The sequence below is a fragment of the Nomascus leucogenys genome, chromosome 5, assembly GCF_006542625.1.
Source record: "Nomascus leucogenys isolate Asia chromosome 5, Asia_NLE_v1, whole genome shotgun sequence".
Taxonomy (NCBI): Eukaryota; Metazoa; Chordata; class Mammalia; order Primates; family Hylobatidae; genus Nomascus; species Nomascus leucogenys.
This window is the reverse complement of record NC_044385.1, coordinates 86088724-86107479: the sequence shown is the minus strand read 5'-3', so window position 1 is coordinate 86107479 and position 18756 is coordinate 86088724. Positions and strand designations below refer to the sequence as shown.

Sequence of the window (18756 nt, the reverse complement as noted above, 5' to 3'; positions counted from 1 at the left end):
TTGTGAAATTCAAACAATTTTGAATAAATGAATAATTAGCTTTGTAAACTAATATCTATGCTTTTTTGAATGTCAGCAAGCTATTTGATTATCTAGTTGTAGAAGAAATCTCATTGAAACAAAATCTAGCTTTATTTCTTAAGGCCTTAACCATTTTGCCCTGTAGATATTCAAGAAGTTCACATACAGACCAGCCTGAACAAAGATAAATAGTTTATCAGGCCTATAAGTAGAATTCAATTCCTAAAAATTCCTAAATCATGTTCCCCACCCACCCCACTCCAAGAGACAGTATGCATTATGGAAAGGGCAATAGGCAAAGGGGCCAGGAGGGGGTGGGAGATTGGACACTGAGTACTAGTTTGGGACCAACACTAAATTATCTAAGTAATCTTTCTAAACTGCTTAATTTGCTAATATATAAAGCGAAGGTCACCTGTCATTAGAATCTCAAATCTATGTGTGGTTTTAAGATTAGAAGGAATCTTTCAATGTTGTCTGAGCTCTCTTCAATCTTTAGATAGAATGGTTACTGAAAAATTTTCACCACTCTTTATTATTATTAATTTTAAATATTCCAATGCTGAATGCCTCTTGATGAAATCACAATGATAACATGATTGGCCCTCTTTGTTTTTCTCATTTTTGAGATGAGATAAATGTTGGGAAAGGAAATACTTACACGTGTGTCATTCTGTCTTTCTTTGTAGCTGGACAAATTTGCCAGCATAAGAATTCCAGGGAGCAAGAAAGAGAGACCTCCACTTCCCAACCTGAAGACTACATTTGCAAGCAGTGATTGCTCAGCAGCACCTTTAGAGATGATGGAGAACTTTCCAAAGCCACTGTCAGAGAATGAACTCTTAGAACTTTTTGAAAAAATGATGGTAAGAATTTTGATTCTTTAGGAAATGTTTGAGGAAAAAACCTTAGCTTTTGCTCAGGTTAATGGAACTCTAAGCATTGATAGTCATATTCCATAGGCTAATTTTTGATGTCACTTAAGATAGCACTTTAGCCACAAAGAGTTTTTGGATTACAAAAATATGAAATCTGAAGTAAAACAACATACCAGGTTTTGGTTTCGTAAAGAGTATGTGAAAACAAATACTCCAAAGTATCGAACGGTATATTTTTGTCTTGAGTAGATATCTAAGTCCCTTTTTGGCACCAGGGACTGATTTTTATGGAAGACAATTTTTCCATGAGCGTTTGGGGGGTGGTGGAGATGATTTTGGAATGAAACTCTTCCACCTCACGTCATCAGGCATTAGTTAGATGCTCATAAGGGCATGCACAGTTCACCATGGAGTTTGTGCTCCTATGAGAATCTAATGCCACTGCTGATCTGACAGGAGGCAGAGCTCAGCTGGTAAAGCTGGCTGGCCTGCTGCTCATCTCCTCCTGTGTGGCCCAGTTCCTAAAGGGGTTGGGGACCCCTGATCTAAGTGGTCTGAGTCCAGTCCATGTTAAAATGACAGTCACTGTGCTCTACTGTTTGCATTGTTATGGGCTGGATCTTAGACCTAACTTGTTTTATTCTTTTCTTAGTTTTTAGGATAAACAGGTTCTTTTTGCAACACTTAGATCTGTGGAGGCTTGAACTCACCTTTTAAGTCTTTTTCTGGGTGCCTAACTTTTTCTGGTTAGCCTTTGCCTCTGTTAATGAGGCTTATATGAAGGTAACTCTCTTCAGTACTGTCTTTGAGGACTCAAGATCATAAAGTGCCCTTTTCTCCCATCCATGCACTATACATCGAACTACTCACCTAAGTTATCCATCCATGAGATTCCAGGATGACACTTTTGTGGTTCACTTGTGGCTACTAGGTTAAAAAATTTCATCATAATTGAGGGTGCCGTCTGAGTAAGTGGACTAAGTAGCCCATTGATATTAAACATTTATGGAGGCCACATTTTATTTCCACAAGTTAAAAGTACAACTACCTAGAAAGTACTGAATATAGTTTATGTTAGTTTTCTGTTACTCTTAGCTGGGAGGGGGCTAATACTATAAATTTTAATATTATTTAGAGGTCAGATGAATATCAGCATTTTTGAAATATTTACAGAATACTTTTAAAATAACTGGGCCAGATCACTTTTTCACCCTTAAGCCGGTCTACCTATTGGCTTTAGATTTTGGCGATCAAACCCTCACTGGAGTAACTCAGCAGAAATAAAATGAAACTGTTGCCTTCTCAGGGCTGTCCAATTTGCTAAGGGATGAGACAGTTACAACTAAGCCCTTTTTTAAAAAATAAGGAACAGATTCTTTCTTTCCCTTACTGATTCCTTGAGTATATTACAATACTCTGTGGGGAAAACCTGCTATTGATTCTGAAGCTGAAAGGCTTTTGAAGGGTGTTGTTGCCTTCTTTAAATGTGGATTAGGATATTTTTCAAACTTCTCAGGGTACTATATTTTTGACAAATTTAGAGCTATTTCTATGTCTGTGGAGAATGCTAGATTTAAACTGGCCTGATTTTTGGCTTGTACATATCTGTTACATTTTTATTAATAAGAATTCTCTTGAGAAAGCAACATTGAATAATCAGCCATGGTAACCTTTTGGCATTTGTACCTACAGAGGCTTTATACTATTTAAAGTTTGCATCTAGGTTCTTTGCTTTGGCATTGTGCAATTTTTAAAATGATTGTTCTTATTTATCATTATCAAAGGTATTTAGTAATTTTTACATGAAGTAACAACTTTGTTTTGAAGAACACCTCTTTTCCCTCCTCAAGACAGTCCTTTGAAAGACTGTGCTGACTTGATTACTTAATGAATGTGAAGTACAGTGTAATAACTTCAACATTCGTACTCATTTCACTTGGGAAATTGATTTACTCGGTTTCTGGGTAATAGTCTAGTTTCCGTGTGCATTCTTAAAAGTGGTGTTGAATTTTTAGTTATACTTAGAGGTTTTTCCCGTTTGTCTTTTGGTGAAAGCTGAAATCCTAGCTGAAAGCCCATATTGGTTTCTGTGTGACTATTAGATATGTGAAATGGTTGTGTTCATCACTACATTTACAACTTACGTTTCTGAAGTCAATTTCAGTGATTACTCCTGAACTCTTAGATACCGGTAAGCAGTTTTTTTTTTGAACAAGGTGAACATGATAGAGGTAAGTTGGAAGTGGCTAGTTTATTCCAGCCGTTGCACCTTTAAATCAGCCCTCTGAGCTTATTTTTCTTCTGATCCTGGTTAAAAGTCCCAGGTAGGTTCCAGAGATTTCCTGTTGGTTTCAGATAATACAAACCCTAGCTTAAAATAAATTAATTTTCACCCAAAGAAAGCTGCTCCTTTTCCCCTGTTCAAGCTTATTGCATTTCTAGTCTCCAGTAGGGGCAATTGTTGGGGATGCGGTTGGCCTCTTCTCTTTCTCCATCTTGCTTTTCCATTCTTCCCTATTCTCTGGACTGAATCTGTCTCTTCCAAGACTAGATTGGGGTCAGGGGAGGGAAGGAATGAGCACTTGCTGGCTTAAGGTATCTATTGGTTTCCTAGAGTGTTGTATTAGTTTCCTATTGCTGCTGTAACAAATTACCACGGACTTTGTGATTTAAAGCAACACACATTTATTATAGTTCTGTAAGTGAGTAATCCTGGTTGGCTTGACTGATCTGTGGCAGTCAGACACCGTGTGAAAGAAGTGTGTGTCATTGTGACACACACTTCACTTTTCCTAATTTTCCTCCTCTCTGGCCAGTTTTTTCCAGTTTACTCTCCATATCCTTCTATGTGTTCTTTTACTTCCTCTCAGTGTTGCCTCTGCCTCTCAGTCTTATCTTTATACACTTCAGTTTTCTGCATACTCCTTTTGGGGGACTGGAGCTCTTTCATGTTGTAGAATATCTTTTATATTGTGACACCTTGGTATGTCTTCTACAGAAGAGCAGTTATAATCCAGCTCTCTAAAAGATGCTGAACCTCAACACATCAGAAAGTGAACTCATCGTATTTCTTAAATACACACACACCTCCCCCCAACACACACACACCCACTCACCAAAATTTCTGCTTCACTCTTATTTTCCTATCTCAGAAGTCCACACTGAAGTCATACTTGGGAGTCATAGTTGATCTCATTAAGGCATCAGTCACATCCATTTACTTCTCTATCCTCATTAGCTCTAAATTTTATTTCCCTCCTGCTTTAGTTCAAGCTTTCATGACCTTTTATCTAGGATATTGCAGTGTTCTCTGCCATTTATCTCCCTCCATGCCTCTGTTAGAGACTTCTTACACTTCATTTTTTAATTTTTATTTTTTTTTCGAGACGGAGTCTTCCTGTGTCACCCAGGCTGGAGTGCAGTGGCATGCTCTTGGCTTATTGTAACTTCCATCTCCCAGGTTCAAGCAATCCCTGCTTCAGCCTCCCGAGTAGCGGGGACTACAGGCACATACCACCATGCCAGCTAATTTTTATATTTTTGGTAGAGATGGGGTTTCACGATGTTGGCCAGGCTGGTCTCGAACTCCTGACCTCAAGTGATCCACCCGCCTCAGCCTCCCAAAGTGCTGGGATTACAGATGTGAGCCACCGCACCTGGCCTTATACATATTTTAAATCTTAGTGTATACATTAGTCTTCTTTAATTATCTTCGCATGTGCTCTCTGAGTTAAGGATTCCTTAAACCTGCCTCTCAGAACTGCTTGAGTATGAGTCTATTGTGAAATTCATTCTTTTTTTTTACTTTTCACTTTTTAGATATCTGTCTTCCCATTAGATTATATCCATGCAGTATCATCCATTGGTTTATCATTCCAAATAAATGTCTGTTAAGTGCAGCTTCCTAGCTTAAGATTTCTAGGATACTATATTTCTCTTCACCTTAGACACTATACTTAGATGGAGATTAGCTTTAATTGCTAGTCAGCCCAATAACACAAAAACATTAAAATAATGAATGGAAGATAGCTTTTCTCATGCATTCATACCTTTTCTTATTTTCACTATTGGTTGAGAGAATGAAAGCTATGCAAGAAAGCTCATCTATCAGGATGCTATCATTAACAGGCATTAAATGAGTGCCAGTGATATCAGTATCATTCTGACAAAAATTATTTAAATTCTGGACTTCCTGTCTAGAATTGTTGTAAGTGTAGAAAAAATGACCTGATAAAATTGCACGAAGTACTTAAGTATGAATAGTGATGTTCTATTCTTTTATTGGGAAGATGTTTATCTGGCTTTTTTGTAATGTAGGAGAAAGCACATTTATAAAATGCCATCGTCATCTCTTAAGCATATCTTTGAAGTGTGTCCTGGTAGTAAGAACTTAGATGACCTACTATCTAATACATATATTGGCTTTTCAGCATGGGAAACCTGGTTTAGGTAATACCAAAGGCATTAATATTTGACTTTGAAACAATTTTCCGTGTATAACATAGAGTGGAATCTAATTTTGTCCTGCAGTGTTTTTTTAAATTATACAGTATTTCAGGCATACAAAAAGTATAGAACATAATATAAAAAATACCACCACGGATATAAGTAAACTCCCTTGTGTAATTCTCTAATTCCCGGTTTTATCTTCTTTTTTTCCCTGAGGTGAACAGTACCCTGAATCCAATAGTTTTGCTCCCATACACTAAAGAAAGTTTCCTTTTTTTTTTTTTCTCTGTATAAGAATACAGTTGTACGGAACAAAACCTTTTTTCTTCTGAGATATTTGATGGTAAATTGCTGATTCAATGCCCCATAATCCTCTAATACTTCAGTGTATATTTTCTACAAGTAAGGACTTCCTTCTATATAACCACAATATAGCCACCAAAATCAGAAAGTTAACACTGATCAATTTCTACCTCAGACACTATTAAAGTTTTACCAATAGTACCAATATGCTCTTTATAGCAAAAGAATCTAGTTCAGAATCATATGTTGCATTCAGTTATGTTTTTAAAATCTTCTTCAGTCTGGAATAGTTCCTATGTTTCCTTGTATTTTATGAATTTGAAAGTTTTGAAGATGGCAGGCTGGTTAATTTGTAGAACATCCCTGTTTGCATTAGTATTAGACTTTTTAAGTTTTGCAAGTAAACAAATGTAAACAGGATATCTCATACTAAAGGATTTATATTTTTCTGATTATAAATGTGTCCGAACGTCTTTTCACATGCTTATTGGCCCTTTGCTTTACTCTTCTGTGAATTTTCTGTTTATATTTTTGCCCATTTTGTTGTTTGAGATTTCCATCTTGTTCATATTGATTTGTAGAATTTCCCATATAGCCAGAATAATACTCATGTGTTCAGTTTATATGTGTTGCAAGTATCTTGTCCTAGTCCGAGTCTTGTCTTTTTACTTTTGTTAGGGGGAAAGGGGAGCTGAAGTATAAAAATGTAAAATTGTGGTCAGATTTATCAAACGTTTTATGGTTTGTCCTTTTTGTATATTATTGAAGAAATCTATCCTGACATCATAAACCTATTCTCATATTTTCATTTAAAATTATTAGAAATATATATCTCTATGCCTGATTTGAGCTGTGGATCCAATTTTTTTCCACATAGTTTTTCCAGCAGCATTTATTTGAATAGTTCATTCTTTTTTATGATTTGTAATATCTCTAATGTTATAGATCAAGTTTTTGCACATGTGGGTTTGTTTCTGAGGTTTGATTTTTGTCCGTCAGTTGGTTTGTCTAGTTCTGCATTTATGTCTGTTGTCTTAGTCACCACGACTGTATAATAAACCTTAATATCTAAGAGCTGTTTTTCCAGAGGAGAAAAGAAGAGCTCAAGTGAACCGATAAAAATCAGATGTAACCATGTTCTTTTGATATTTTCAGTATAGAGGTGGGGAGGGTTCATCTTGCTAAACTTATTCCATATTGCCACTCTTAGGGTACATACTAATGACAATTTTCTTTCTTTAGTCTCTTTAATTCTTGGTGTTAAAGATTTACGCATAGCTATTACTTTGGTCAAATAAATGAATGCCTATTGTATTGAGTGTGCAAGGAATATCTTAAGGGTCAACCAGGAGTCTGAATGAAAAGAAAAACCAATAAAGACCCCTTTGTGTTAATTCTCTTAAGTGTTTATTGACTGCTACAGATTCCTACCAGCAGCTTGTTTCAAGTATTAGTATTCTTTACAAATCTACTTTCCTATATCGTGAACATTTTCTATTTCTTACAAACTAAAAAAGTATATTAAGGCTTGACTAGATAAAATGAGAGAGGTTCTGTGGGAATGCTTTGTTCTGATTTATTACTTGTCACTCTTTTCCCTCTCCATTGGGTAGAAATTGAAAAATTCAGGGAAAGGTGGTTTAAAAGCAATCCAAATAATAATCCAAGTATGAAGAGGAAGAGGGAGAGAAGTATAGTAGTTCAAGGCAATTATCAAGTTGAGTCATGGGTTGTGTTTGTCAGGGGGATAATGTCAATGTTTAGTTGTTTCTTTTAGATCCAGATAAATGAGAAAATAAATGATTTAGGTGTATTGGATTTTGCCTGGTGGGATTTTGTAGCACCAATAAAATGGTTAGAGGGAGGAATTTTAAAGGGGTAAATGTTATGGTAATATTTCAGCATGCTGTTTCGCCAATTAGGAGCTGTGCAGGCAATTATTTGTGTATACCTGTGAAGGCCTTTTCTCAGTCATATTTTCTTCTGTAGAAAAGTTGGCCTTAAGAAAAAAGTTGTATCTTAAGTCAAATGACCATTTTATCCTTTATGTAAATTTATGAAGAAATTGTCATTTACTTAGAAAAGTTGAAAAACAAATATATGAATGAAAATCCTTTTTCATCACTGGCAGTTTTTTTTTTTTGGATATGGAGTCTCCCTCTGTTGCCCAGGCTGGATGCAGTATAGTGGCGCGATCTCAGCTCAGTGCAAGCTCCGCCTCCTGGGTTCACGCCATTCTCCTGCCCCAGCCTCCCGAGTAGCTGGGACTACAGGTGCCCACCACCACTCCTGGCTATTTTTTTTGTATTTTTAGCAGAGATGGGGTTTCACTGTGTTAGCCAGAATGGTCTCCATCTCCTGACCCTCGTGAACCACCTGCCTTGGCCTCCCAAAGTGCTGGGATTACTGGCCTGAGCCACCGCGTCTGGCCAATCACTGGTGGTGTTCTTATCTGCAGGATTACACAGCAGTTGTTTGTGATTGTAGGTGCTTATGCATACACTTGAACAATTCTGGCAAGGTTACATTCCAGAATAAATCAGAGTTGTGCAACTTTCTGAATATTCAGCTCACTTCTTGTCTGTTCTGCTAAAATTTACAGTATATGAAAGAAAAGTGATATTTAAATTTCTTTTTTTCTTGTCGTGTGTGTGTGTGTGTGTGTTCCTTGATACTGCATTAGGATAAACTGAAATTTGTTTTTCAATTAAGATGGTTTACACTCTTCTCATATTCTCCAGTTAGAATATTTGGCCAAAAAATAGTGTTTATGAGTTCATTATCAATCTCTGGGTAAATGTCATTCTTTGGCTGCTGTTCTATTAATGAGCTAGCCATCTGACTTTCTTTTAATTTTAATGGGAATTGAGTAATCCAGTGTTTACTGGATAGTACAGTGGAAATTCAACCCCACTATTGGTAAAACCAAAAAATATAACTTTTAAATAATCACATTTATGTTAAAAATGATTATTTAAAGGTTTATATAAGGACATAGTAAAGCTGATAGGCAAAAGATTTTATAGCTGTTTAAAGCTATTTTATAGCTTCAATGTTATTTATAGACATCTTGAATATAGAAAAGTAGTAATAAAGTTAATTCTAAGTTCCAGGTTCTTGGTAGTATTTATCTTTTAGTTTTCTAATTATGTCTAAACCAGTAAAATTTATTAAATTGCAGAACTAGATACGATTCATTTAGTCTGCCCTATTCAACAGTGTATAATGACCTTGAATGAGGTCATGAAATCTTCTGTTTTTCTATTTGGCACTAAGCCATTCATGGTAGTAAAAACCTTAGTGTAATGAAAAGCTTGACCATTTGATATTGTGTGATGTCAAAGATGAATTCAAATGTAGTTAAGAACAAAATTACACTTTTAGCAGAACTCTGGATAAAATTGTGGTTATATGATGTTGAGCTCTGTCGCAAGAGAGGGAATTAGGGGATCATTTTGGACCTCTTAAGATGCTTAACCAATTTGTGGCTTTAATAACATAATGCTAGCAAAACAGAGACTGCTACCAAGAATAATTATGTTGGCTTTAACCCCTAAAACAAAACATAATGTTATTGAAATTAGATGATTGCTGTTGACTTAATAGGAATAAATGTTTGGTTTTGCTATTGCAGTGCTTCTAATTTTTATCTTCCAATATTATGCTTATTGGTTCATTGTAATACTGTATTTCCCGTATCCATTTTGTAATGCTAGTCATGCTCTGCCTGTCTGTAGTGTTTTTCCTTTTTGGTTGAATATCCTTCCACCTGACCATCTTCAGCAACTTGGTGCTTGTATATATTCACTTAATTCTGCAAATAGTCAATCATTTTAAATTTAATCTGACTCTCTGTGGTGTTAACTGTCCCACTCAACTTGATGTATGTAAATTTAATGAGCATGCTGTCTTGTAAAATCCACAGCCATGAATGAAAATATTGAGTCTAACGTGTGTAATTCAGTTGGAAAAATGTCCACTCTCTCATTGCTGTTCTCTGCTTGATTGTGCCTTAGTGCTCCAACGAGTTGCATGTGTGTGCACAGGTACTAAATTACATATTTCCCCCCCACCTCAGTTTTGCCAATGAAATGTGAAAAATATTTATTTGGTACTATTTTTAAAAAATCAGTCTAGTAGGGAGTTAGGGTCCCTAAAAACAGTAGCAAACTGGCAATTTGCTGGTGTGTGGGAACTTCTGGCCCCATGCAACTTGTAGGAAGACTCTTTGGGAATATCTTAAAAGTTGCTCAGTTGACCTGGTTTCCAGGTCAGGGCTGCTGCTGACTAATTTGGTGTCCTTGCGCAAGTTACAGAATAGGTGTATGCTTTCATTCTGGATGGACACAGCACCACACAAGGTCACAAGTTTGGAAGTGTGGAACGGATGATGAAGTGAGTCTGGAAGGGACCTTGACCCCATTCATTCCTCAACCAGGTACTACTTGGCAGGGGTCAGTCGTTATATTGACTCGGTTCTAGGTCACTGAGGTTTAGTGTGGTTCTGCTAGTGTTCCCTGAAAAAGTGATGGATTTTAGCTTGGCCATTTTTGTGTCAGTGCCACGACCTGAAGATTTCTACCTCCAGAGTTGGAACTCATTCCCGTAACTGTTATCTGAAGATTCTTGAGAACCTTCTTAGGAACAGCAGTTGCTCAGTGTTCTAGTCTGGGGCTGTATGATCTCCAGCTTCAGTTCCATCTCCCAGAAGCTTACCTGCATCTCATATGTTTGTCTTAAAATACGATGAGCAAATTCTATTTGAGAACTTTTCTGATGTCTTCTTTACTTAGCAAATATTTAAAAAGTGACTACTGTGTTCCATGCACGGTGAAAGAGGCAGCAAGTATAGAAATATTTCTATTAAATGTTATCGGTGAGGGAGAAAAGAGTTACATATAAAGAGCCAGAGTTGAGGGAAGTTTTTTTAATTTTAATCCATTAAAGATTAACTTGCTTATATACTGATACTCAACCAACTGAGAGAATTTAGTGAAATAAAATAGAAGAGGATAATAGATGTGTAATGCCCTTTCTTGAGGTGGGAGGAAAGGGGATCTCGAGCATAAATGAACAGGAATGTCTTTGGATAAATGCATTGATTGGGTAGGGAAAGATAGTAGTGTGCAAATAAAATGGTAAAACAGCAGGAAATGGAATTATAGCTTTCTTTTCATATAGGGAATTGAAATTTATTTACTGAGAGTGATAGGCAGAAGTAGTAGTTTCATAGTTCCTGAAAATAGCTAAGGTTTGAAATAAGTACCGTATGAAATGTGAAAAGAGAGAGACTAGTAGGATTTGCCATAAATGTTGTAAGAATTGATAAATCAACAGTGGCCTGCATTGGAAGAAAATGGAAGGGTTAAGAAACTGGAGGTTTTTATTGGGGCCAAGAAAAAGGTGGTTTGGGAGTGGGAGAAGTGGCAAGATGGAAGATTGAGGTCAGAGATAAGGATTATGGAGATTCTGATGATGACTGTGGTGGTGGAGACCTTTTAGATAACGAAAAGGTCCAGGTGTGGTCATTAGGACTGTAGCTGAGAACAGTGGAAGTGAAGGTTGCATTGGCGAGGAAGCCAAGGACACTATAGGGCAGGGGTGCCCAATCTTTTGGCTTCCCTGGGCCACACTGGAAGAAGACTTGTCTTGGACCACAACTAAAATACACTAACACTTTTGATAGCTGATGAGCTAAAAAAAAAAAAAAAAATTCACAAAAATATCTCATGGTGGTTTAAGAAAGTGTTTGAATTTATGTTGGGCCGCATTCAGAACCGTCCTGGGTGCAAGCTGGACAAGCTTGCTTTAGGGCCATTGTGGGTGATAGCAAGGTGTGGAGTGTCAGAGGAATCAACCAAAGTTGATGGCAGTGGAAGTGTTCAGTCAGATGTTACTAGCCCCAAGGAAATCGGACTTTAGATGATAACATAGATAAATAATATGGAAATAAGAATGAGGGAGATAAGATAGAACAGAGTTTAGATCTAAGTTAAAGAACCATGGTCAACTTACAGAAATTTCCTAAACCTCAGCTCTCTCCTCAATAAAGAGGACATACCTCAAATTACTGAGGATTAATTAAGTAATGCTTATAAATGTTTAGCACAGTGCCTGGCTCAAGAATTTGACCGTAGTTTAAGATTACAGGAGTACTAGAGGTCTTTGTAAAATGGTTCTGGGAGAATGGGGGAGAAGGTCAGTGCATAGAGCAGGTTTGGAATGAAAATAGGAGGAAATGTAAACAGTTGGAGAAGTTTGTGTTTTGAATGGAATTCTGTTACCTATGTCTGACCTACTTAACCCTTCCTCTCAGGACCCTTGGATTTGTCTTGATTGTGGTTACCTTAGTTTCCTTTCCTCCCTCAATTCAGTGTGTATTTGCTATAGTCGAATATTCTACAAACCTCTTCTTTTTATTTAGGGGATATAAAAAAATCTTTTTTTTTTTAATAATGATGTTCTGTTTTTCTTTTTTTATCCCAAGTTATTTATAAAAAGTTCTATTAAAATATTTCAATTTAGTCTTTTAAAATAACTCTTTATTTTGAAATAATTTTAGACTTATAGAAGAATTGCAAAAATAGTATAGAGAATTCTTGTATACCTTTCACCGAACTACCTCTAATGTTTACATCTTATATAACATTAGTACAATTATTAAAACTAAGAATTGAATACTGAGACAGTATTGCTAACTAAACTACAGACTTGCTTCAGATTTTGCCAGTTTTCCCACCCATGTCCTTTTTTTATTCTTCCAGGATCTAATCCAGGATTACATCTTGCATTTATTTGTCATGTCTCCTCCAGTCAATGACAGTTCCTTATCTTTTATGACCTTGATACTTTTGAAGAGTTATGGTTAGTTATTTTGTAGGGTGCTCTCAATTTGGGTTTGCCTGACTTTTTTTTCCTTGTGATTAGATTGAGATATATTTTGGGATAAATACCACAGAGGTGATCACCCTTCTCATTATATCATAGCTGGAGGTTCGAAATATCAGTATGTCCTATTATTTGTGGTGTTAGCCTGGACAACTTTGTTAAGGTGGCATCTGCCAGCTTCTTCCCTTCTAAAGTTAGTATTTTCCCTCTATAATGAAGGAGAAAAAGGATATCTGCACAGTCTTAAAGTATCTCCTCAATTTATTTTGCTTTTTAGGTTATAATCTAATACTATCATTTTATTTTTAAAATTGTTCTAGTTTTGGCCACTTAACAGCTCTTGCAGTTTGGCTCATGTCCTTTTGGCTGGCCTTCTTTCTTTTCTTTTTCCTTCCTTCCTTCCTTCCTTCCTTCCTTCCTTCCTTCCCTTACTTTCTGGTACCACATTAATTTGGTCTTTTTAATTCTAGTCTTTTTGGATGACATAGCTGTGTTCCCATGTATAGAATGAAAAAAAAATTTTCCGAGTATTCTACTTCTGAAATCTGTTCCTAGTGCTAGTGAGATAAGCACAATGATTCTGTTTAGGTATAGATTTTAATTAGAAAGTAATTGGCCAAAGGGAAACTATTTTTTTGATGTTGCAACTCTGTTTCGAGTGGTCCCCAACATATAGCGGTTCGATTTAATAATTTTTCGACTTTACAGTGGTGAAAGCAACATGCATTCGGTAGAGACTGTACTTTGAATTTTGAATTTTGATCTTTTTCCTGGGCTAGCTATATGCAGTTTGACACTCTCTTGTGATGTGGGGCAGCAACTGAGAACTGCAGCTCGCCTGTCAGCCATGCAATCATTAGGCTGAACGACTGACTGTACTGTGTCCCCAGCATTTTTTGGATATTGTGCTTTGTGTGTTCACATCCCACTATGTCTACAAAATGTGCATCTGTGTATTCAAAATGTTATTATAAAATAGCATTTGTGTTAGATTATTTTGTCCAACTGTAGGCCAATGTAAGTGTTCTGAGCATGTTTAAGGGAGGCTAGGCTGAGCTGTGACATGCAGTTGGTTAGGTGTATTAACTGCATTTCTGCATTTCAATTTTTAATGGCTTTTTTGGGACATAACCCCATTGTAAGTTGAGCATCTGTATATTAAGGAGTACAATGAATGAGATAATTCATAATGTATATTACTAACATATTAATAGAACTTTAACATCAAAAACAATAATATGCTCTTCAGAGAGATTAAAATTTTGAATAGGTGACTTGGCAAATGATGTTTTTGAATGAGATATATTCAGCCCAATAGCCAGTTGATAAGATTTTTCCATTTAAAAGGATAGAGATTTATTTCATATATCCATGGAAATTTTAACCTCATTCAGATTACTCACTGAGCCTTATGTATTTATGTTTTCCTTGTATTTCTTGTTCAGTATTTTACCTATAATAGATATTTAATGAGATACATACATATATCAGCATGCTGATATATTGAGGTAAACGGCCATTTTAGAGCTGTTTTACAATCTGTGTCTGCATTGTCATTTTGTACCTATGCAGTGTGGTAGCACAGTAAAACAGCATGTTTTACTGACCTGTGTTTGAATGGAAGGAAGAGTTAATACACAATAGTTTATATTGCCTTTTTTTTTAAGGTCAGCTATATGTGTTTCTATATTTATTCTGTTCAATTTGAAAGAAGTCTTATTTTAATATCAAGTAAATTATTTTCAGATGGTATAGTGGGTACTGTTGGTACCCCCTCCCAGCTCCTTTTTACCAGGCTGGTGCACCCATGCCCCAGGTGATGAGTGTTGGCTTCTAATGGCTTATAGATGCCCCTTTCTCCAGAGATTTGCCCTCATCAGAACTAGGATTCTGCAGCTGATGACTAACTTGAGGTTGTTGAGGCTGGTTTCTGCTACCAGGCTGTCCTGACTGTGGTGCATCTCAGGGTGAAGTGAGAATCCACCAGAGGCCACCTTTAGTATGTCTTTTTTCCTCTTCTGTCTTACCTCCTTTACTTTCTTATCCTGAGAGCAGCCCCACCTGCACCTGAATCCCTGTTTCAGGCTCTGCTTTTAAGGGAACCTGACCTTAGATAATGGAGATACAACATGATAATTTTGAGGAAATATAAACTAAGAAACATAAAAAATGATGACTTGCTCACTTCTCCCCCACTGACCTTCACCAAGTCTAGTTTCTTAGATAGCCTTGGGAGATGCTTAACCCTCCTGGAACTGCAACATAAAATATGGATATGCGTTTTTTAGGAAAAAAAGCTCCCAATAAATTTTCTAAGGACTTCGTGACCCTCAGAAGTTAAGTGCCACTGCCTCATGGAGTTTTCTTCTTTCAGCCTTGTTCTCCATAAATAGAAATTCAAAATATATTCTAATAATACCGTACCCTTCATGCTATCATGCATATTTTCTCTCTACTGCCCCCTTATTTCTCTCTCTTTTTTTTTTCTTTTTTTAAAGGGCAGAGCTTTTCTTACTCTTTCAAATGCCATTTCCTCCTGGACATATGGAGAATGACCTGTTAGATGAAGTTACATGCCTAGTGGATATCCCACAAAAGTTTAGGGTGTTATGTAATTGATTCCAAACTTTTGTAGTATTGTCTTAGTCCATTTTTATGTTGCCATAAAGGAATACCTGAGGCTGAGTAATTTAAAAAAGAGGTTTATTTGGCTGTCAGTTCTGCAAGCTGTACAAGAAGCATGGGACCAACATCTGCTTTTGGCGAGGGCCTCAGGGAGCTTCCACTCATGATGAAAGGCAAGAAAGAGCTGGTGTGTGTAGAGATCACATGGTGAGAGAGGAGGCAAGAGAGAAGGTGGTGGGGAGGTTCCAAACTCTTATAAACAGCCTACTCTCATGGGAATTAATAGGGCAAGAACTCAATCGCCCCCACCCCAGGGAGGTCATTAATCTATTCATGAGGGAGCTGCACCCATGACCCAGACACCTCCCACTAGGCCCTACTTCCAACATTGGGGATCAAATTTAAATAGAGATTTACATGGGACAACATCGAAATTAGAGCAAGTATTATTTGTTTCCTTTTTGTTTTTTATACTAGGACTGTCATCATACTTTTGTCAGGAAGGCGAGTGCCATATTTAGGCAAAAGAGGTGGATAAACCAGAGGAAGCAGCTAGGAGAACTTTGGGTTTCTCCCTTAATTCCGCATGTATCACTGTACTAGTCAGAGTTCTCCAGAGAAACAGAACCAATAGGATGTCTGCCTGTCTATATGAGAGGGGATTTATTAGGAGAACTGGCTCACATGATTATAAAGGGCAAGAAGTCCTACAGTATGCTATCTGCAAGCTGGAGAACCAGGAAAGTCAGCAGCATGGCTCAGTTAAGGTCCCAAGTTTCAAAACCAGGGAAGTTGTTGGTGTAACTCAGTTGGAGGCTGAGGTGGCTTTAAGGCCTGAGAACTCCAGGGAGAGTGCCACTGGTGGAAGTCCCAGGGCCCAAAGGTTGAAGAACCTGGAGTTCTGATGTCCAAGGGCAGAAGAAGTTTGTCTCAGCTCCAGAAGAGAGAAGGAGACTTAGCCTTTCTTCTGCCTTTTTGTTCTATCCAGGCTTTCAGCTGATTAGATGGTGCCTGCCCACACTGAGGGCGGATCTTCCTTACTGACTTAGAGTCCACTGATTCAAGTGCCAATCTCTTCTGAAAGACATACCTAGAGATAATGCGTTACCAGCTATGCGGGTATACTTTAAGCCAGAAGACTAACCTAAAATTAACCATCACACCTAAAATTAACCAACCCCCAAAAATAACCATCACAACCACTTTTGTGTATGAACTGGTGTTATCATGAAGTTGTCTTTCCAAAAAGAAAGCAGAGGCCTTTTAAAAAAATTCTACTACTCACCTTGAAATTTTATTTCAATTTCAGCCATAACTAAAGGGCTTTCTGTTTTTTGGTATTCTGTATATATTAAGTATTTTAATTTACTAAAGAGACTGGGTAATATTTGGCCATTAGCCTGAAAATAAAAATAAAGTGAATAATTTAAAACAGAATTTTCCAGTGCTCTCAGATTCCCCCACGTTTTATAACAATGATCCCCTAACTATCTCATTACTTTCTTCCAGTGAAATTCTTTGTGGATAATGTTACCTATGTTCATAAATTAAGAAAATCAATATGTCTTACTCTACTATATAATAAAATGTATTTCAATTTAAACAATTGGCCATGACTACTCAAGAAGATATAGTAAATTCACACTCTTGAATCTCTGCTTCATACCTCTGTGAGTACAGCAGTGGCATTGTAGATTGGTAGATTGATATAGTTGTGCTATTTTGGGGATTCAAATACCACAGACAGTATTTCCCTGGGATACCTACATTTCAGAAATGAAGCACAACTGTTGGTAAAGCTTAAAAAAAGCAGAGTGTAACTATAATTTACAGAATAGTTTGATTCTTGGAAAATTCAGTGAAGTAAAACTATGCAATACAAAGTATTTAAAATGCAATAATTTTACATTTTACATCTATTTCTGGAATAGGAGACTGGCAGAACGTGTTTTCTAGTTACAACCCTGCCGATCAAAACAGAAACTGGTCCAGACAGACTAAAATATTTAAAAAAAAAAAAATCAATAAGTGGCAAATGGGACAAAAGCAATCCCTAGCTGCCCTCATTAATTAGCATAAGACAGTCTCACTAGCACCACGACAATTTACAAATGCCATGGCAATGGCCCAGAAGTTACCACCCCTTTCCTAGAAAATTCTAAATAACCCACCCCTTAATTTACATTGACCCATACCCTAATTTGCATATAGCTAAGTGAGTTTAAGTGAGTATAATTATAATTGCCAAGAGCCCATACCTTGCTGACTCTGGGCACACTGCCTATGAGTTAGCCCTGCTCTGCAAGGAGCAGCACCATTCGATAAAAGATTGCTGTGTAACACCACCGTCTTGCCTTTGAATTCTTTCTATGATGAAGCCATGAGCCCCACTGGGCTAAGCCCCAAATTTGGGGCTCACCTGTCCTGCGACAGTTCCATTGAATTAGAGTCTAGGCTTAGTTAAGGATGATTCTTTCTCTCTCTCTTTTTTAGGTGTGTGAATCTCTCTGTGGGGCACAAGGTAGTTTTTACTGTACAGGTCAAACTGTGATACTAACCCTGTAAATGCTGGTAGCATCACCTCAATTATTGTGACAACTAACATGCCTCCATAAGTTTCCAAAATTTTGAAAATGCTTCCTTTGTCATATTAAGGCCTATTGAGCCTTCTCTCACTAGCTTAGAGAAAAAACGAAACAAAACAAACACTTATTCACATAACAGGGTGTTTGTGTTTCTAACTAGAACAGCAAAAGTGACATTGCCAGTTACTACCTTTTATCGTAGTGTCAAATGGAACAACTTCTAAGATCTTAAATATTTCTATCAAGGTAAAATGAAGGGAATTTTGACTTTTAAGTGCTCGAAGGGTTTGGTAGCCAAGAATTGAGTCAGCTAAAGGCATAAACTACAGCGTTTGATGAATGTAGCACCCTTATAAAATCTGTAAGAAATTTAACTTGCTAGGCTCCATAGGCGATCCAAAGTCCTGAATTTTATGGATCCATTCTGAGTAGATACGAAGTTTATATACATTCAGATATTTTACATTGCACATCACAAATGACTCAGGGCTAAGTTCACGAGGAAATTCATTTGAACTGCCCTTCTCCTTTAGCCATTTCTGTCTTACCTCAGGCGCCCTTTCCTTTGCCAGAATAGCCTCTTACTTCAGCAGGTTAATTAAGAGCAATTCATGTATTTATGTGGATATATACCTGACTTGAATTTTTAGTCAAAATTAAGCTTGTAGCAAGATCTTGGTTACTTAAACCCTTATTTTGGTTGGTGCTGTTGAGAAATGTTCGATTTTAGGTGGTAGCTGTTTTTATAAGTACAACTTTTATGTAATTTAGAACGTTCAATAAATTAATTAGTTAACATTTTTGATAAGAGTAGGGAAAAGACAAAACTATAAAGTGCTTTGTCTTTTGCTGGAATCAGTACTGGATATTTGATATGCGCTTGTGGCTATCAGAATCTGAAAATTGGTTGGTTTATTTACTTTTTAATTTTTATGACACACAGAGCAGCTCTTTCAAAGCAGTGCAAGATAGCTTCAGGTGCAGCTGTTGTAAAAATAAATATATTG

The 18756-nt window shown here is 36.9% G+C and overlaps 1 protein-coding gene across 4 annotated transcripts in view; it reads left to right on the top strand.

The window, feature by feature from the left end:
* Positions 1–18756, top strand: part of DIAPH3 (diaphanous related formin 3) — a 496362-nt gene that overhangs the window by 51935 nt on the left and 425671 nt on the right. For 3 of the 4 annotated variants that reach the window (XM_012506844.2, XM_030813468.1, XM_030813467.1), the window contains one exon: positions 711–887. The exons of the other annotated variant lie outside the window; for it this stretch is intronic. In XM_012506844.2, the coding sequence (XP_012362298.2) occupies positions 711–887 (177 nt within the window). The remainder of the gene's footprint in view (positions 1–710; positions 888–18756) is intronic. 4 annotated transcript variants of the gene reach the window in all.